At 38.6% G+C, this 21596-nt stretch overlaps 1 protein-coding gene across 8 annotated transcripts in view; it reads right to left on the minus strand.

The window, feature by feature from the left end:
- The window catches only part of OSBPL6 (oxysterol binding protein like 6), a 237953-nt gene that overhangs the window by 52941 nt on the left and 163416 nt on the right, over positions 1–21596 (minus strand). For 7 of the 8 annotated variants that reach the window (XM_073218653.1, XM_037000359.2, XM_037000357.2 and 4 more), the window contains exons 3-7: positions 11625–11717; positions 5489–5611; positions 2674–2727; positions 1472–1585; positions 1191–1361 (exon numbers count right to left, since the gene is read on the minus strand). In XM_073218653.1, the coding sequence (XP_073074754.1) occupies positions 1191–1361; positions 1472–1585; positions 2674–2727; positions 5489–5611; positions 11625–11717 (555 nt within the window). Of the gene's footprint in view, positions 1–1190; positions 1362–1471; positions 1586–2621; positions 2728–5488; positions 5612–11624; positions 11718–21596 lie in introns of those variants that run through there. The other variant, XM_037000361.2, reaches the window with a different exon arrangement.

A 21596-nucleotide genomic window follows, 5' to 3' on the forward strand; every position in this document is an offset into this window, starting at 1 on the left:
CTCATACCTGGTCAGTGTTAGGGTGAACCCAGCACCCTGCTCCTAGGAGAAAGATGATGACACAGTTCCTGGCAAGGTTCCAACACAATGAAATAAGGTTTGAGAGCTTTGGGAAATACGATTAATGGATTCAACAAAAATTCTCAGTAATTTCCATTGAAAGAGCAAAAATTCAACACAGTAGTATTTCATCTGATTTGATTAGCCTTGCAGTTACTCTCTCAATACTTTGCAAAGGAAATCTGGATATATGTATTACATATGTGCCTATATAAGAAAACAGAAACAAGCAGAATCTTCACAGAAATGTTCTTGAATCCAGCTCCTTGTGGCAGCCAGTCATTCACAGAGTCTCTGCACTCAGTATCATGAGAGGTGGGGGCAGCCCTGGGCAGTGCACTGTGGCTGTGGTTCAGGAAACTTAATTATTGAATCAAAGGCGGAAACAGCTGTCTGTCTCCCTGTTGTCTTAACCTTGATTTTTAACAGGCAACATCTCTAGATTTTCAGCAACATAGATGATGAACTCTTAATGCAGCACAAAGAACAACTTCAGCCTCCCTTATTCTGATATCTGGTGCAGTGGAAAGGGCACTGATTTTGGTAACAGAGAGGGGGATTCAGATCCTGGCTCAGCTGTTTAATGGCTATGTAACTTCTGGAGAAATTCTCTATGTCTCTGAGCTTTGGCTGTATTAGACATTAGATATGAATTAGATATAAATGCTTAATATAGTGCCTAGTCACTCAAGTGGGCTACTACTTATATTACTGCCAGCCTGCTTGCATTAACTTCACAGAGAAATTCACTGGTCTCTCTTAGGGTCATGTATATATAACAGCTTAAGGCAGGAAAGCAACTTTCATTTTCAAAATTTTGTGGTCTTCTTATTGCCACCCAGAAGGACACCAGTTTCTAGTGCTGATTAACCAAATGTTCACTCTACATCATAATATTCCTACAAAGTCATATAGAATTCAGATGTAGACCATTCACAGAAAGGAGAAGTAACTGTTAATTCTCTTGGAGATCTACATTTCCACCTAATGTATACTTATGATAAACTTTGATGCCAAATGTCACTGTTGCCGTCTGAGTGTCTTTTTGGTTTGTGAAATGTGACTCAGTTATATGTTTGCATAACTTCCCAAGCAATTTCTGGGCTGATTTTTAAATAACAAACTCATACCTTTCCATCCACAACAGAAACATTAGCAGCTGGTGAGGATTCAGCTGTGGAGGTTGAAGGAAATATGTGAAAACCAGCATCTCTAGGTGATCTCACAATTTCATTCTGCCGATACAATCGATGATGGCGTAGTTTGGAGACCCATGCATCAAACCAATCCTGGGATTTCACCTGCAACAATGAATAAGAGGAGAAGTTAATGATGAAACCAATCTCCTGTTTGAAAAAGGAAAATGATTTTCCCTGATAATGGCAGAGAAACTGCTGAAAAGTGACATGACCTTCAAGTGATAGATGTGCTCTTCTGTGTCAAGGTCTATTCTCCGTGCTTTCTTTTTAATTGACATGACCGACAGTCCAACATCGATGCTCCCATGGACCTTCCCTTTTTGAATCTGAAATCAAAAGACTAGTAAGTAGCCTGGAAGGATATATGATTTGGTGTGTTTTGTATTGAGTTTAAGGTAATCTTTAACATACATATGGGAAATGGAATGCCACACCTTCTTTACAAAGAGAAAACAGCTAAGGTTCTAAGATTAAGGTCCTTAATCTGAAGACAGTTGAAATTGCAGCAACTTCACACTAATTTCAAAAAGTAAGACTACTCATCTCTTATTCCTATTTTTGGCATAACATGTAATGTCAATTCTTCATAATTCTAGATTGCACAGCATATATCCCCTGAAAGATATCTTTAGTAGTTCCTAAAATAACTATGGTCAGTCTTTGACCTACAACCCAGAACGTCCCCAAGTAATCAGCTAGAAGACATCTGCTGGGCTGCACTGGGAAGCTGGTGCCAGAAAGCATATAGCAATCAGCTCTTCTTCCTGGCTGCCCTGGTCTGATCAAGGACACACAGCTGACTCAACGGAAGATGTGGGGACAAAACTGAATCTGAGCCCTCTATTATTTCCCCTCCACCACAGTGATAGGAAGAGGGGAGTTTTCCAGTTTTGCATGCAAACAAGTATGTTTTATATTAAAGAAAAATAATTTTGAATAATTTTAGTGTTGAGATTCCTAAGACAAAAGCATGTATGAAACAGAAATGAAATTCATAAGACAGGTTTTAAAAGGATATTGGCAAGAACAAAGGTTGCTTTAAATCTCAAAAAAGCACATAAAGCATATTTCATTGAGAGGTGCTGAAGGCAGCCTATTTGGGTTTTTTCTCTCCAAGACATAAATGGTGATTTTTATTAGTGTGTCGCTTTTAGGTTGAAGCCTTTGTTTTCAACAACACGTATCACAATTGTTAAATCTTCATGCACTGGTTTGAGATGTTTGTGTTAGCTTGAGCAGAAACATAAAACATACCTTCCATGGAACATGGAAGTTTGGTAGCTTGTTAAATCTTACAGGCACAGAAATGCACAAAGGTGGTAACTATGGCACAAGGCTTAAACAAATGCGGTATTTACTCACTTTAAGCAGAATTCTAAGTCAATCTTGGAAACATGTCCTGTGTGCTACTTACATCAAGTGGTGCCTTTGAATACTTTAACATTCCATTATCCAGGACAAAAAAACGCTGCAAGGACCAGACAATTCCCAGTTAGTGTCTGTATTCCAAATTATATAAAACATTCACAAGCGTGGGTCTGATGTTGCTTGGCATTTAGTAATCACTACATTTGATCATTCTGATGTATCTGGACTCAGTATACCTGGCCAGTCAGTTACACCAAATGGTGAGGAAATCTGAGCTTAAGTTCCATCCACACTATGAATCTTCTAGGGTCCTTTTATACATAATCCAATGGGAATGACTTAGTCTTTTCACCATGGTTTTTCTTAACAGTGGGTGAGAGGCGTGGGGAAGTCTCAAAGCCTGCGGCTAACACTTTCTGAATGAATCATATAGGGTTGTTTTTAAAAGTGGGAAATAAGAATAACCTGGGTTGGGTCACATCAATTCTCTGAAGAGTTTACCTACAGGGAAGTTTTCACCATAGAAGTAAACTCCTGCATTTCCCTGGATACTGGAAAATTCCTGAAAATGCTAATCTGTTACAGAAGTGGAACTATGAATAATGGATTCATCTGCAAAGTTTAAGCAAAATGCTTGCATTTCACTATTAGTAAAAGGGATTAAAAATTATCTCTGAACTACATTAAGGGCTAAAAAAAAAAAAGAGAGAGAGAGAAAGAGAAAGATTTTTGGTTCCTGGTCTAGTTCAAAGGAATCTAGCCATTCTTGCTCCACAAACACACAGGAATTCTCTGCTGCTGATGTCCTTTCCACAGGCAATTCACAAGGGAACAAACAGCCCTCAGGACGCCATCAAACAATGGGTCCAGTGGGCTCCTCAAGTCTCCACAAATGCAGGGAGTCTATCTGTTGCTGGAGAATGACCCTGCTGGCAAGTTTTTATGTGATACCGGAACTCCTGGCTGCCAAGGCGGCAGGTGGCCAGGCGTGGGGGCACTCCGCCCAGAGCTCACGGAAGGCCACTGGAGCCCTTTGTTACAGGTTCTGGAGGGTGATGTGAGCGCCAGGAGAAAATCTCTAAGGCTGAAAAACACTTGATGGCTCAATTGCCCTGGACTTGGGTGATCAAATGGGCTGATGCTTGAATGAATATCTGATGGCATTAGAGACTAGGAGAACCTTCTACTATTTATATAGTAAATTGTTCAAAGGCATAGTCCAGGAAGAGTTGCTCTTGAACCACAGCCAGTCTTGGTGAAACATGGACTGAGAATGTTAAAGTTAACAACTCATAAAATTTGTTTCTTTGGCCTCTTCTTTTGATTTTTTCTATTTCTGTCTACCAAAGAATTTCAGCAGGGATAAACTACAGCATGGTCATGGGGAAGACATTAGCAAGGCCATGGATTTGAGGAATTACAAAGGTGTAAGGTCAGAATGAAGGGCAAAAGGTGATTCTAAGAAGAAGCATGCCTAGTTGGCCAGAATCCAAGGGAGAACAAGGGTGGTGAGAAATTCTTGGCAATGATAGTACTATGGGTTCAGGGGAGAAAGAGGTTTCTGACAAGCAAGAGGGAACATTAGTCAGAAGTCTATTTAACCTGTTTTTATTTCACCCTCAGAGACAAGGGATAGGGGCAACATTTCCCATCTGTTAGTTTCAAGTATTTGCCTTAAACTGAAAAGATGTGTTTCTTCAAGGATGTTATAATCCATAACATCCCTGCTTTGGGCCAATGGGGAGCCACCACATGGCCATTTGGGCCAACAAATCCATAGCCCTGAGATGAAATCCGCTGGCAGATGTGGAATGTGGGTGAACCTGTTCTTCCAGTGATTTCAGAGCAGATACTGGTGGTCTAGCAAAGGGCTTATATTGAAAATGGAGGGCAGTTTTCTCTGCCTTAGCATCACAGAATTCTTGTTACTCAGCTAATTGCAATGATGTAGTACAAAATTTTTCTCCTTAACCAAAACTGGATGATGACAAAAGGATGTGGAGTCTGAGAGGAATAAACCACACACTTTAAAGGGCAGGTTTTCCATCTGCTAATATAATTCTAGGAATTTACCCCAAGGTCTTAAATAGAAATTTGTATGTAAGGATGTTCATCACAATATAATAAAAAACTAGACAGACCTTACTTATCTAAAAATAGGAAATTGGTTCAACAATGGAGGGACATATAGTGAACCCTTGAACAATGTGGGGGTTAGGGTTTCTGATACCCTGCACAGTTGAAAATCCACATATAACTTTTGATTCCCCAAAAACTTAGTTACTAATAGTCTACTTTCTGTTAACTGGAAGACTTCCCAATAACATAAACAGTTGATTAATATATATTTTGTACATTATATGTATTATATGTGGTATTCTTACAATAAAGCAAGCTGCAGAAAACATTAAGAAAATCATAAGGAAGAGAAAATACATATACAGTATGTCTGAATTTATTGAAAAAAATTCATGTATAAGAGGACTTGTACAGTTCAAATTGTGTTGTTCAAGGGTCAACTATAATATAAACCACCCAATGAAATAAGTGCATGCATTTTTAAAACACCTCATATTCTGAAGAATGTTTAATAACAACATATTCATGCTAATATAATTGAAAAAAGCAGAGTAGACAACAATATGTACAAGCTGGATTTTAAATATCACATAAAATATTTTTTCCCTGCATGCAGGTAATACTTAAATGGGTACAACAGGATGGAGTCAATATAATTAAAAGAAGGCCCTGAAAGCTAGTTAGACACACACAAGCACTCAGTTGATTTCCCACCTAATGACACAGATAAGATCCTTTCTATTGATGAAGATGATCTACAGATCCCTATGATGAAATGGTACCTTGTGCCAGCCTTTTAAAGGCCATTTTCTTTTCTTCAGCATAAAGCCTTCATGTTTGTCTGGTCTCTGGACATTAGTCTGGCCTATTTTCAGCCCTTCTATAATTTCCCAGCTGTCAGCTTCCTGAAATAAAAGAAGAAAAACAAATCACATGTTTCCCAGTGCTTGATGTCACACTGAGAGCAGACGGTTAATATAAGTTGTTTTTTGAAGCAACTCTTGATCCACAGCATTCTGGAGCCAATTCTAACATGAGATACAGCTGTATCTCATATATATAAAAATGGAAGTGAAAACGAGTGTCCAGGTAGGCCTGGGGGTATGTGCGTCCATCAGAAAGGAGATGGAGTTTGGGGCAGATGGAATTCCTCTCACTAGTAAAGTTTAAAAGGCATTTTTTCCAGATAGTTCATCTCTGGCACTTTAAGGTTTTAAAAGAAGACTGTTTTTGATGACAAATGTTCGATTCACATATGAACACGGCTTTCTGTGTGGAAATGGAAAGGCCGACGTGGTCTAAGTGGCTCATGCCCACCAGCTGAAGAGCACTGCCGTGGGTATCTTTCCCCCTCAGTGAGGCCGTGTGCATTTCAGAGAGCACCTACAACACCCTGCTCGCCACACACACACACACCGAGAAGTCCACGCTTTCGAAGACACTCATTCCGAGACACACATAGTCTTGGGAACCCATAGAAAGAACACGAGACTGCAAGGCCCGAAATCTGGGACCCCGAAGTGTACACTGTCACCCTCTGCTATTAACAGTGGATGAAATCATGATTTCCTCTTCTGAAAGACATGTTTTGTTTGTCTATGGTGTCTGCAGTTTTTAAAATGAGCTGTCAACACTTCAAAACCAGAAGATTTCAGAATCTTAACAAATCTAGATTTCTAGACTTTTGTGAAAGCCTCGAAGGTCTGGCAACATTTTGCTTTCCCTGAGGGATGGACGCCCTACTTTGGTTTGCCACACTCCCCCTTGGGCCTGCCTCCATGTTAGATACCTGGCCCTCAGCAACACCCTGGATTTTAGAATCCCTGGACCAGGTGACTTCTAAGGGCCCAAGCAGCTCTAAAGTAATACTTGGCTCTCAGATTCCTGATCTCAGGCATGTGCCACAAAAAGGTACAGAGGCAGGAACAACAAAGTTATAGCCCACGCACATTTTGCAGGGAAGCAAACTCTCTCTGTGATCTGTTCTACCGCCTTAGCTTCATGAAGCCAGACACAGCTCCACAGATCACGGCAGGCCCCTCTGAAGAACGCCCTGGCCCAAACTGACTTGGGAAGTTGCCTTCGATTCCACCAGAAACACCCTTCAACCACAGAACCAAGATTTCAACAGGATCGGCCGGTGGGTTCCACCTCAGGGCAGCCGGACTTGCTGGCTCCAGTGTCCGCGTGGTGGCTGCCCAGAACTGGAAGGGCTGGGAGGCTCGATGAAGCCCAGTGGCAAAGGTGCCACAGTTAGGTGCTGACAGTGGCTGTGGCGATGGCAAGGGGGAGGGCTGCGTATCTGTCATCCCTCCCCCTTTCCCTTTCTGCCTCCTTTCATCCTAGAAGCTGCTTGCCCTATGGCCAAGTCAAATCTATGTTTAAGTCCAAATATGTGTAAACAGGGTGGGATAGTCACAGAAAGTTATGTTTCTAGGAAATATGGCTGAACACTGCTTCTTCCTAATATCACTAAACCTAGGAGATACTCCTGGCTTATGAAAAGCCCTCTAACACCAGCATCATGCCTCTGTCCTCCCTAAGCCCAGCCCTACAACGCCCTCAAGCCTACAAGGAAAACCAATCTGAGACCAGAGTCATTTCTTCATCTTCTTGGCCATCCCTGTGGGGTCCCTTGTGATGAACTACATACTCCAAAGAAACACACCTGCCTGTGTTCACTTTGCAACACTGGAAACCCCTGAAAGGATGTGTAACAATTTCCCCTTCCTTACCTAAGAAAACAACCCAAGAAGTGATGTTCTACTTTAAGATAATTCTGTCAGAAATCATGATTGAGCTGGCCAAATTGTTAGATACAGTGATTGTTATAAAATGTTTCTGATGAGACAATTTCAGGTTCTATGCATATTTGGGGGACAAGTGCAGGTGGCATTATCATCCCGAGTAAAGAGCACGATGCTCTGGAATTCCCATTTTTCAATACTGAACTGCATGCAGTTACACAAGCAAGCGCTGCTTATGAACCATGTCAGGAGAACAGGAGAAAAGGCTGGGTTCTTATGCAATGTCCTATCTTTGGCATTCTACTCTTACCAGAAACGTTGATAAAAATTTCCTTAAAAATGATGATTTCAACAGATTTCATTTTTAAAATTTTATGTAATCAAGAAAATTAAGAATAACTATATTTATGTATGTATATATTAAATAGATTGATTAGCGCTCTCTCTGTTCTTAGGGATCAGCTGTTTTTAATGACATTTCTGTGTTAAGTAGCCCCATCATGGGCAGCATCTCTAGAAGAAAAGCATTTTTCTCTTTGACTTATTTGAAAGCTAAGGTTCATCTTTGATTTAGTCCCTGTAAGTATATGTGTATGTGAAGAATACTCTATACAACTTGTAAAAATGAAACATTTAAAAATAAGGACAAACGCTTTTTCTCATTAAACTCATTAAACAATTTGTCCCTGTGGAGCTATGGCTACTGATTTCTTTCAGAGCAGTTTTTTTCTTCTTCAGAAGTTTAACTGCAGGGGACAAAAAAGAAAGGGGGATAAGATGGGAGAGGCAAAAAATTTAAATGTATTTCTTAAACATAAATATATCAGCTCTGAACAAATAACTCCATTTACTCTGATGCAATATCACGAACTAAAAGAAATTGAAAGAAAAAATTGCAGTAGTTCATAAAGTTAAACAAGCTGTCAACTTGATAGAGGCAAAACGTAAAGCAGGAACAAACAATATTCTATTTCAATTATAAATGTTGTTGATAATATCCTAAATAAGTTATGTAAGAAAGGAAACAACTCCTCTCAGTACTTAATATTATCCATCTCGATGCTTAGTAGACTAGATCTTCCTTAAGAAAGCTAAAATTACTTTCTGAAAATTGAATAACTTCTCTTTATATTGTAATTTCAATTGATACTAATTTTCTGCTTGTTAAGCCTGCAACTTCCTAGGTTAATATAATATAAACAGACTTTACAAAATAAAAATGTTAAATATAATATAAATTCTGTTTATTATGGAAAGAGAGTCAAGGCCCTATTGTGATCACATCAGGACTCAGATATGCAAGCTTTTTTGCTATTGCAGAAATTTAAAAAATACTTTAAATCTAATAAAAATTGCTAAAACCAAAATAATGTAACAGCCCTAGTATGTTCATCTGAGACATTTCCTTAGTCAAGGATATATACTCTGTATGTGCAAATGCTGGGAGGGGTGGGATGTGAAGCTTTAGGAGGTGAAAGCACCCAGCAAAGAATTTCAACAAATCCTGTTGGGACAATGTGTACTTCAAACAACATTCTTCCATCACTACCAGTGCCCCAGAAGCCCATCTTTTCTCAAGAGGGCTGAGGATGGTGTGAGGCTATGGTATCTGGATTGGATGGGACCCTCTGATATCATAGGGCCCCAAGAGGTGTGGTATCTATTAATATAAAAACATAACAAGCAGGTGCCTCATTAGCGCAGTAGGTAGCGTGTCAGTCTCATAAAAACATAACAAACAGCAAGAGTGCCCGTCATACAGCAAGATTCAAGCAGGCAACAGCATGGGACATGGTGTGGGCACTGTGAACTGCCAGGGCCACCAGCTCCCTCCTTTACTGCAACTTCTGTTTGGCCAGGCTGGGGCCTTTGCGCCTGGGCATCAGCCTCCCTCCTCCATGGTTCTCAGCTACTGAAGGACACAAGGTACAAAGGGCTGAGGGAACAGAAAGTCCTCCTTGCTCAGGGTGAGAGCAACCCTGGTGGAGTTCATGCTCCAGGCGCACCAAGGGCTCAGGCTGAAGGTGGCCTCCAGCTGAAGCCCCTGCTTGCTGAGCACCACCCCTGCCCTAACCCTTGCCCTTCCTCCTCCTTTCTCCTGGGGGCTCCTCTCAGTAAAGCACAAGCACCTGAAACCCCATCTCAGGTTGTCCTTCTAGAGAACCTGACATAAGAAGAGTGTAAAATAAAGTAATAAATGTGGTCCATACAGAGATAGGCTACACAAGCCATTCTGGGGCTGAGGGTGGACTGGGCAGGAAGGTGATGAACAGCATTTGAAAAAAGATTCCTGTGGGTCTAACTTAACAGAAGAGTAGGAGTTTTTGCAAGGTGCAGGAAGGGCAATGGAGTGGGCAAACCAAGGAAGGAGCAGACACCCAGCAGTGGAGGGAAGAGCACGGCCAGTGCACGGGCCTGTGTGCAGGTGGCTATAGCTGGAGCATAAAGTGAGATGCCTAAGAGGCTGGCAATGGTGCTGGAAAGAGAGGACAGGCCACAGCAAGTCCTGTGTGCCCATTGCTCCTTATCTGTTGCTTTAATACGACCATCTGTCCTTTGCATTTCTATGTATCCTTTCTGAGTTCTCCAAGTTTCCCTTTCTCTATGTGCCTCTCCTGATCACAGTCAGTTTCCTTCTGCTCTGTTATACACTCCCAGCTATCTGACTCTGGGCAACTGACTTATTCTCCAAGTCTCCATTTCCTTATCAGTAAAATGAGAATAATTATCAGTACCCACTTCATCGAGTTGGGGGCTGATTAGGTGAAAGAATATATGTAACAATTCAGTGGCTGGGACAACGCAGGTGCTCAATAAATGTGAGGTGTTTTTCCCATTGCTCCTATATTTACTTACTCTCTCTCTCTCCTTTAGCTGCCTCTAAGAGAGAACTGATGTTTTCAGAGATTACTGGTTATATTTTCCAAGTAGACATTCTCTCTTTGCTATCCAAATAGAAATCAGATCACTTTTTATTCCTCATTAAATTATTTAAGTTTAATAACCAACTCCTCCTTTCTTTAGTGTAGCAGTCTTCTGATGTAATAAACTCTACAGCTTGTAATATCTTTAAGGTATAAAAAGGTACAAACATATATATTCTAAAACAATAAGGTGTATTCTTTTCCCAAAGAATTCTGCTTATTATAGGAAAAGCATAGTGGAAGGATCAGTTTATGCATATTTAGAACTTTTTTTGGAAATAAAGGGTTGTTTTTATTATTTGAATTCAAAGTCCCCATGCATTCTATTTGGAATGCCAGCTTACTGAAAATCTCAGGGAGCTGAACAAGGAATGGGGATGAATAGGATGGTGTCTCCTCAATTTTTCTTTATGATTTCTGCATTGTTAACATAAAGGGATTTAGATGTTTCCCTAGTCCAAGAAAGAGAAGGATAAAGGGAGGGAGAAAACACTGGCTTCCATGAAATGGAAAAGGTATCAATCAGTAATGTGCAGTGTTCTCCTAGGAGCTCACAGCTAGGAAGGCCAAACGTAGGAAGGAGAACGGAATGCTGAGTGTTCAGCAGTCCCTCTGCACAGGCACTATTTTACCTGCAAGTGGGGTAGAGCTTAAATATGTCTAAGTTTGAATTCCCACTCTGTTTTTAGCAGCTATTTCTGACTTCTAGCAAGTTACTAACTCTTGGTTTCCATACTTGTAAACGTAGTAAATACACTGCATAGAGTGTATTTATAAGATATTAAGAGTGTATATATAGAGTGGTTCTTAAGAATTATAGTAAATGGGATAATGTTTTTAAGCACTTTGCATAGTGCTTGGTATGCAGAGCATGGGCAATTAATAGTAGCTGTTGTTATTGTATCATCATTATTGTTAGACTCAGTAATTGTTTTCTTTTAGCTTAGCACAGAAATATTTGCTTCTCTCTCCAAAAGAGAATTATAGTAGTCCCTCTTCCTTTAACATCAAGAGAATTCTGGATTTTTCTATGTAACCCTGCAAATCCCAACAAAATATTCTTTCATCTACTCCTCCCTTAAGCAGGGAAGAAAAACTCTACGTACTGGAGGCAGAAAGATGTGGGAGATCAGCCCTAAGTGGGCATCACAGCTGCCTCAGGGGACCAGGTGTAAGAACTGGGTGCAACTCCGCTGGCCCCGGGGCAGGCATCACGCATCCGACAAAGCACCAATTCGGTCACTGACCTTGGAGAGGGGCACAGGCTCCGGTTCTAGCAGCTGCCGACTTACAGAGGGTTCGGTGCTGGAGGAAGCAGTCCTCTCCAGGACGTGGAGACTCTGAAAGTAAACGGAAGCACAGCCGGGGCTTAGACAACGCATTTCTCTTGTGGAGGGACATCGGGGAGAGATCATACAGATCGCTGTAAAATCGGTGAGCCATGCTACAAATGGCAGGTTCCTGAGGAGACCAAGGGAACATCGAGTCAGAAAAATGCCAGCAGAGGAGTTTGTTTTCCCCTCCGACAGGTCTGCTCCTGAACTGCTGCTTTCAGTGTTGAGAGAGTGTCAGAGGTCACACAAATTTAAAGAGACACAGAGTACAGCTCAACATTTTTACAACCTTATGTCAAGGGGACACTGACTATTTAGACAATTAGCCTCATATAAAAAGATTTGCTTACCTCTCTGACAGCAATAGAGAAAATGAAAGGTCTACATCAAAAAGCCCAAAACCTTAATGTCCTCCAGTCCCTAGAATTTCTTATAATCCTCATGAGATAATAATATAATAATTATAATTCTTTTTTATAATAATTCTTAAATGCACAGAGAAGAAAACTTATCAAATACGATAGACAGTAAATGTCTTTTACCATGACTGCAGAGAACCTCATAGATACACACGATGACATTCCGGTGGAAAAACAGGTGGAGCACAGGAACGGGAACTTACGCAGAACATTTGAAAAGATGTTCATCCTCAACGTCAGAAGTATTCAAAGATGAAAACCAAAATAATATGACATTTTTAATCCCAGTTTCAAGAATGTTGGGGGAAAGGGAGTATAAACTGGGAAAAATCTTTCTTAAAAAGAAGTTTTGCTATTTTATCAAAAAGTCTTTGGAAAAAGAGCAAAGTGCCCCATTGGCCCAGCAATCCCACAGCTGCCTTCACTGCAAGGATATGACCAGATTTGCATGCAAAGATGTGTGTTTACTAAAGCATTATTTTATTATAGTAAAAAAATATCTAATATATGAGAACAGTACAGACTTACAAGGAAATACCATGCAGTGATTCAAAAATGGCAATACGGATGTATGTTTATTGATATGGAAAAAATACCATCATGAAAAATCAGGCTGTAAATAGTATTACAATATGATAATGCTACTATACATATAATCAAAAATATATCCCAAAATGTTAACAGAAGCTATACAAAGGTGAAGGGGTTATAGTTGATATTTAATTTTTCTTAATATTAAAATATTTTTAATGAAAAATGTAGATACTGCTTGCATATTTGGAAAAAGTTAAGTATTTTCTATAGGTGATAAATTTGAAAGATACCAAAGAAATAACTCAAGGGAGTTAATATTTAGATATACACTGGAAATGAAATGTAGCATTTTTACTCTAGTTACAGTATTTGATTGTTGCAATAGACAAGACTGGTATTTTATTTACTTATTGAGGTCTCTATTTCTGATGTGCCACAGGAAAATGATTAGATTAATAGTTGCCCTTTTCTCCCACAGTGAAAAAAATTACACTTTGACCTAAGCCAAATTATTCTGATTTCTTTGTAAGTTTTCAAGCTTTTGGTTATTTCTATTACCCTGAAAGCAAGGTGTCTGTCTGATCACAGATATTTAAAATCCTATCTGAATGCATTTTAAGTACTTAATGAGAAAGAGAAAAATTAAGTAAAAGACATGAATTGCTCCTATATCTCCAATTTGTAAGGAAGCAGAAGAAGTAAGAAAAGTTACTTGGGGGCCAAAAATAAAGTTGGGCAGGGATTAGTAAGGATTCCTAATCTGACAGCTATAGTGTCCAACGACAGTTACAGCATTAAGTGGTACTCTGCTCTTTCCAAACCCAGATTTACTTGAATCAGCAGAGAAAAATCATAAAGGTGGTTTCATATCCCCAACCATGCCAGGGCTTCCTGTGGGAGCGTCAAAAGCAAAGGTGCCCTCTGGACTGAGAAACTGGCGGTGGGTGTTCAGACCTTCAACACACAAGATGGGAACTAAGGACCTGGCGCTTGCATTATTTGCTTGTTCATGTTCCTACTTTGGATAGGATCCTATGTAAAACACACTGGTTAAATTTGAAATTTAGATGCATTCTGGGACCATATAATTAGAAACTAAAATGAGAATTTTTGTTGTTGAAACAAAAACTTTATCACCTTCTTTTGAGACTTAATCATCTTTCCCCCCACAGTCTTTCATTTTGTTTTTTGTGTTGTAAACAGACAAAAGTAATATATGCTCATTATAAAAAATTCAACTACAACATAGAAACAGATAAAAGAAAAGGTCAAACAAGCTTCTGGAACAGTGGTTCTCAAAAGGTGGCCCATGAACCCTGGGGTTCGCAGGGAGTCTGTAGGGTGAAAACTATTTTTATCGTAACACCATGTATTAGTCTCATTCCCTCACTAACGTACATTGTAATTTTTCAGAGAATAGATGTTATTAGTATTGTAAGATGTTAAAACAGAGGCAGATGTGAGAATCCAGATGTGTTTTACTAAGCCAGAGAGATTTTTGCAAACATTTAAAACAGTTATTGTTCTTTTCACTAGAATTTGTTTTGGAAATCTTTGTTTTTCAAAATAAAAAATACCATTTAGACGGGCATGTGATGTGTTTATTCTTACTTTAAAAAAATAATAAAATTTTTAATCCATTTTGTTTTCTAATACACTAAATACAGATAGATATAACCCACATTAACAAAAGCTCTTTAAAGTCTCCAATAATTTTTAAGAGTATAAAGGGTTCCTGAGGCCAAAACATTTGAAACTGCTGTTCTAGAACTACTATTAAGCTGTTGTGCTTATACCAAAATGGAGAACTCTGACTTGAACATTAAGTTATTCTCTTTTTCATAATTCTTCTGAGGAAAAGCTTTTTTAAAAAGAGCAGACACGCTTCAAATCTCTTTACAACTACTTAATCCACCTTAGGCTAAATTATATAAACCTACTCAGAAACACTGACACATTACACAAACTATCCTGACATATCCACAAACCTATAAGAAGAAAATAAACCTTATTCCATACTCTTCAAATACAGTATGAACAAAACTTCCCTAATTGTAAATTCTATGAAGATAAACATAAAAGTAGTTTTCTAATGCATGAGTTGATTTATCTTACCAAAAAAATAAATAACCTAACAAAACCATGGAAAATAAAGACATATATAGGTGTTGCTGTATTAGAGAGATATAACATGCTTCCACACTGCCCACAACTAACAAATGACTATAATTTGAGATAATCTCCTACAGGAAAAGTTTCCAATGTATCACTTATTTAAAGAATCAAGAATTAGAATCATTTAGAAACTACATGAGTTAGTACCAGCTTTCCCTTCACCATTTAAGAATATCAACCAAAAAGTTCACTATAGTAAATATAATAAAGTGGAAGACCAGAAACTGCAGTGAACTGTGTCATTCATTCATTCATGCATTCATTCATTCAGCCATTGGTTCAATGAATCAACAAATCATTATCAAGCAACTATATTGTGCCAGGCACAGATGACAGGGTTACAGAGAACAAAACAGACAAGAGAAATTAATTGCTCCTAGAAAAAGGTCTTATCATTACCAAAGACCACATGAGACTGAACAAATTTTTTAAACCCACACATTAGCCTTGTTCACGTGGCTACTGTTTTTACTTTAATTTTTTCAGTAAAATCTCTTTGGCCTGAGCTTCTCTTTAAGGGCCTTTCTCTATCCTCATCCTTGCAGGCTGCTGGGCAATAAACCAACTCAACATACATCGTCTTCCTGCTCACTCTGACAGATAAATATGGTAAGTAAAGCAAAGCTTGGAAAGAAACTGGACTGCAGCAACTCTGTAGTCAGGAAATAAAGGATTAACTCAGGAATTTAGCCAGGGGAAGGAAACTTAATCTCCTAATTTCCAAATCAAACCACAAACATAGAAATCAATTCAGGATATTTAAAGTGTGACAGAAATTAGCTTTGTCTCTATAGATACCTGGGGATGATTAAAATGTTGCTAGGATTTTGCAGATCAGAAGGGTTAGGGACTAAACAAACTAGGCAAGAATCTGTAAAACGCCTAGGACAGTATCTGTCACAAGTAACACCGTGTTAGTTTCTTCTCCATCTCACTTCACAGAACAGCTTATATTATGGGAAAAAAGCAAGAGATTCATTCATTTCAAGCATAGTACAATACAGTACACCATCAGCTGAGTAAAAAATATCCAAACATCAAATTGTGTTGATTTGCCAAGTCCCAGAAAATCATTAAAACATTTACTAAGAAATAATAAGTGAATATTTTTATTACCACAAATGTATGTATATATTTTCACTTAAAAATTAAAGCATATATAGAAAACTACCAGTTCACATCATACCTATTATTATGAATGCAATTTCTTTAAAAAATAACATTTCATTTTGCCTCCATAATGATAATGAAGAACCAAAAGCTCTTAAACTTGCACCTTCTTATGTCTGTATATTATTAGGACCTACCTATCACTGTCTATCCAATAATAAAATACCAATCCACTATCTTAAGAATAGCCTTCAAATTTGTGGTTTTCAAAGCCAAAAGCATATCTTCGAAGTTATATGATTGCACACACAACCATTCATTATTTTTAATGAGATATCTGAGTACTTGAATGCCAAATGTTTAATATTAGCGGATATGAAGAAGAAAGTTTTCAAACTTACCATATTCAGTCTTGGACTCTAGTTAGATTGGGTTCCTTGAAGGTAGGGACCAGCTCATCTTCTTCTTGGTATCCCACCTCCTCTACCCCTAGAGCACCCCATCCAGCACACTGCAGCCAAAGATTTCTGGAATTTTCAGTGCTCTCGGGTTAATTTGCACAGAGCAGTCCCTCAGCAATCATTAACACATAATGAGGCATAAAATTGACTTATAGCTTCAACTTGGAATAAAATCACAGCTCCAGTAGGATAGAACTTTTGAAAACATTTAAAGCACTAAACTTTTCTTTTTTTTTTGCTATCATTAATGTACAATTACTTGTACAACATTATGGTTAGTAGACTCTCCCTATTATCAAGTCCCCCCCACATACCCCAATTCAGTCACTGTCCATGAGCGTAGTAAGATGATAATCATTCCTTGTCTTCTCTGCATATACTGCCTTTCCTGTGTGCCTCCCCCACTACATTATGTGTGTAAAGCACTAAACTTTTAAAACTGAAACATCTAGTGGATAAGTCAGAGGGTTCTTGTTTATTGGATTTAAAGCTACAGACCAGTCAAAGGGGAACACATCAAATCCAATGTCATTAACATCTTCAATAACAAAAAATTCTTTTCATAAAGTTTCCTTTGAGATCATAATTTGAACTATAATTTTGTATACTTTTCTTCACAAGCTGGCTATTTTCAGATTCTTCCACAGTGACTTATAAACACATGCCACATACCTTCAAGGTGTTATACACAGTGTATAAGTAGGTTAAATAAAGGGTAACAAGTTTCCTTTCAAACAGTAAAATTACAACTTAATTTCCAGGTCAGTGTTTTTTAAGAACATTTTTAACTTCACAGCAAAATTCAGAGAAAGGTACAGAGATTTCCTGCATACCGCTTGCCTAGGCTCCCACATTATCCCTATCTGCTATATCCATACATTTGTGACAACTCTTGAACCTACTCATTCCCGGTTAGTTTTTTAAGGAACTTAAGAGCGCACAGAGAAGGTGTAAGTACTACCTACTCCTTGTTTCCCCTGCTCTGAGAGAATTGATGAGTATTTAGCTTAAAACCAGGAGTCCAGAACACATATTTCACTGCAGCCCTTTATTTTGGTAGTTTGTTAGGGCAGCTCCTGCAGAGAGGAACACGACTCCCAAATGGAGAGTACACAAGAGCTGCTGGGGGTCTCTGGGTTTGTTTGGCCTGCCTTTTACTTCAATTTCATTTCAAAGAAGTAAAGGCAATGCTGGAAATGTTTTAGGCTGTGGTTGCATGTTTCTGTATAGACTCACTTTTCACATGAATTTAGGACAGTAATAAGGAGAATTGGGCCATTGTTTTCTAAATGCTAATGCCACTGAAACTGTCTGATTATCTTAGTTAGTTTTCTATTCATTAATTATATAAAATACTTCCAAAGAAAAATATCTGAAATAATTTATAAACTTCTAGACTATTTTCTTCTTCAAGCATTTGACTGTTACGCTTGCCTCTCTTCTAGTTATATCTGATTTGAATACAGCAACACTATTTCAGCAACACTAGTAACCTTCACATGAGTATTGATGATAATGGTGGTGGTGGTAGCTAACAGTAAGTGCTTTCTCTATGCCTGATTCTATGCTCTACATGGATTGTTTCATCCCATATTCACAAAAAGTCTTTGAATAACGACTATTAAATTTATTTTATGATGGACTGAACACAGAGAGGTGGAATTAATGACACAGAATCAGTAAGTTTTGGAGTTGCAATGTGAATCAAGATTTTGCCCTGCAGGCCACGCTTTTAAATACTCCCTCCCACTGAAGCTAAAGCTAATGTTAAATGACAAAAATTACCACAATTTCAAGTGGTATATTCCCTCAAGACTAACTAAACACATCAAAACCAACTTCTATCACAGCCTTCCATGGAAACAGAGAAGCAGAAATGAGTAAAACAGAAAAGATTACATCACTCCTAAACATGGTGCAACCTTAAGCTTCATTTACAGGTTCCAAGAACTAAGAGCAAGCCAGCAAAGTTTCTTCGGTGCAGCGTCGGATGCAGAGAAAAGAACACAGATTTTGCAGTTACACAGGCAAACGTACCAACCTTCAGGCTGCTATTCACCATGTAACTTGGGCGAATTGTGAACCTTTGTCCGTCTCAAGTGTATTCTATCCATAAAATGTGGATTAATGTCTACCTTAAAAGACATTGCAAGTCACAGAGTTGGCACCCAGCGTATACACAGGGCTGCCCAGGGCTGGCACACAGTAGGCATTCCAATAAAATAAATTAATGTTAGGGTAGCTAACATTTCAGTGTTAAATACTTTAAGAATAAATGTTTAAGAATTTCATGCATTCTTATTGCCATAGAAAGTTGTGCCCAGACACCCTGTAGGCATATGACAACCTTTTGAAGGTGAAGAATCCATAACTGACATGACCATGTTACCCGGTCAACCTAGCAACCACAGTTGACACCACACCTCATGACTGGAGCGCCATGGTTATTAGGAAAGCTGACACAAGGGACCCAGACATCTGCCAGCGGTAAAGCAAAGGCAGCAAATGGCAGTGAGATGCTGCATCCTCCAGAATGCCTGCAGGAGGAGAGGTGCATGGGCCTGCCTGCTATCTTCTTAATAGTTTCCTTCAAGGAATTACCATTGTTAGTTAGTTACTGAGTAGCATAAAATATTTAAGTCACCAAAGCCAGAAGGCCATGATGGAAGAGGTAGCGATTCTGCTCCGTTCTCTGTTGTAACAACTGTCTTACTCTCACTGAGAGATGGCAGAATTGCATTAATAATACATCTCCACATAAGCGCCACGAAGTGAATAAAAGGAGAAAATTTCAGAAATAGTGGCTGGAAAAATTCCACAGAGCACACCTGGGAAGCCCTGAAGGGAGAACGCCCAGCGATCACAGCCCTGACTTCCCGCACAGAAACATGGAATTCAGTAGAAACTGACAGCTACGGCCCCACACTGAATCAGTCTGCTGTTAGAAACACTGCATTGCAAGACGTGACATCAGGACTCATCAAGCGGTCCATTCACAGTGGACAGCTCCTCTGCGATCTTGACTCGTGGTAAAAGGCTTATGAGTAAAGGGTTTTTTTGTTTTTTTTTTTGAGAGGGCATCTCTCATATTTATTGATCAAATGGTTGTTAACAACAATAAAATTCAGTATGGGGGGTCAATGCTCAATGTACAATCATTAATCCATCTCAAGCCTAATTCTCGTCAGTCTCCAATCTTCTGAAGCATAACGAACAAGTTCTTACATGGTGAACGAATTCGAGTAAAGGGTTTTTTTTAATTCCCACAGTTGCCTTTAAGTAGCACTAGAACCAGAACTTACTGGTGGTCTTGCTTCTTGCCTGTACTCAACACGCACAAACACAAACGTGTAACAAAATCATCAAAACCCCAGCAACTTTGGTCATACTTCATTACGGCAACTAAAATCAAATGACAAATAACAGTGACAAATACTAAGCCACTTCAAGAGCAAAGGCTCTGGAATGTGTGAGTTAAGTGAAAAGGCAGGAGAACAGTTACTCGAAAAGAACACTAAAGTCAAGTTAATTTTTGACAAGGCTATTAATAACCCAGAACAGACACAGGTTTTCAGTATGTCATTTTGTTACCATTACAAGTAAAAAACCCAATAACCTATGTATCTATTTAACATTTACATGTACATTTGAGGCAAAATTAGTTTGTTTTGATCAGCATGGTAAACTCAGAGCCAATAATCTATGATTTGCCTATATGTACTTATCAGTATTTGCTGAATGAAAAAATGAATAAGTATTTGTTTTAAAAATAAACAAATATTTGTAATACATATAGAACCAAAGTTTCCATTCTCTGGCTAACATGCTTAAATTACTATGAGATAAATACAGGTAGTTAAGATGAATGGCTCAGCTCCTGCCTCACCATCTCAAAGGTGGTTTTAAAAACTTGCTCAAAGTGTCCCATGTGGCGTATCCTTCCTATTAAGTTAATTTTAAATCTTATATTTATGGGGTTAAAGCTTACTATTTTATTATTAAACTAGCTGACACATCATATTTACTATATTCCAAATCTGTTTTAAACCTACACATGAATGCACATTAACTCACAAAATATAACCTTAGAAAAAAATTTTTTTTTTACTATAGAAGCAATACACATTCACTGTAGAAATTTGGTGGGGAGAGGGAGCAGAGAAGAAAAAAAGAAATTAAAACCACCCACCACCAACAATAAACTCTTTCAATATCTTCTTATATTTGCTTTCAGTTTTTTAATGCATATATATATATATATATAAATACTCAATTCTTTTTTTAAAATTAAGGTGTCATTGATATACAATCTTATGCTCAGATTTCACATGAGCAACATTGTGGTTACAACATTCCCCCTATTATCAAGTCTCCACCACATACATACCCCATTACAGTCACTGTCCATCAGCACAGTAAGATGATACAGAGTCACTACTTATCTTCTCTGTGCTATACTGCCTTCCCTGTGCCCCCCTATATTATGTGTGCTAATCATAATGCCCCTTAATCCTCTTATCCCTCCCCTCCCTCCCACCCTCTCCAGTCCCTTTCCCTTTGGTAACTGTTAGTCCATTCTTGGGTTCTGTGATTCTGCTGCTGTTTTGTTCCTTCAGTTTTTGCTTTGTTCTTATACTCCACAGATGAGTGAAATCATTTGATACTTGTCTTTTTCTAACCTGGCTTATTTCACTGAGCATAATACCCTTTCCATCCATGTTGTTGCAAATGGTAGGATTTGTTTTCTTCTTATGGCTGAATAATATTCCATTGTGTATATCTACCACATCTTCTTTATCCATTCATCTACTGCTTTCCACAATGCTTGAACTAATTTACATTCCCACCAGTAGTGTGGGAGGGTTCCCCTTTCTCCACATCCTCGCCAACATTTGTTGTGAGTTGATATCTCATTGTGGTTTTAATTTGCATTTCTCTGATGGTTAGTGATGTGGAGTATCTTTTCATGTGCCTGTTGGCCATCTGAATATCTCTGGAGAAGTTTTTGTTCAGCTGCTCTGCCCATTTTTTAATTGGATTATTTGCTTTTGGTTTGTTGAGGTATGTGAGCTCTTTATATATTTTGGATATCAACCCGTTATCGGATATATCATTTATGAATATACTCTCCCATATGGTAGGATGCCTTTTTATTCTACTGATGGTGTCCTTTGCTGTATAGAAGG

This window comes from Manis javanica, chromosome 12, assembly GCF_040802235.1.
Source record: "Manis javanica isolate MJ-LG chromosome 12, MJ_LKY, whole genome shotgun sequence".
Classification (NCBI taxonomy): domain Eukaryota; kingdom Metazoa; phylum Chordata; class Mammalia; order Pholidota; family Manidae; genus Manis; species Manis javanica.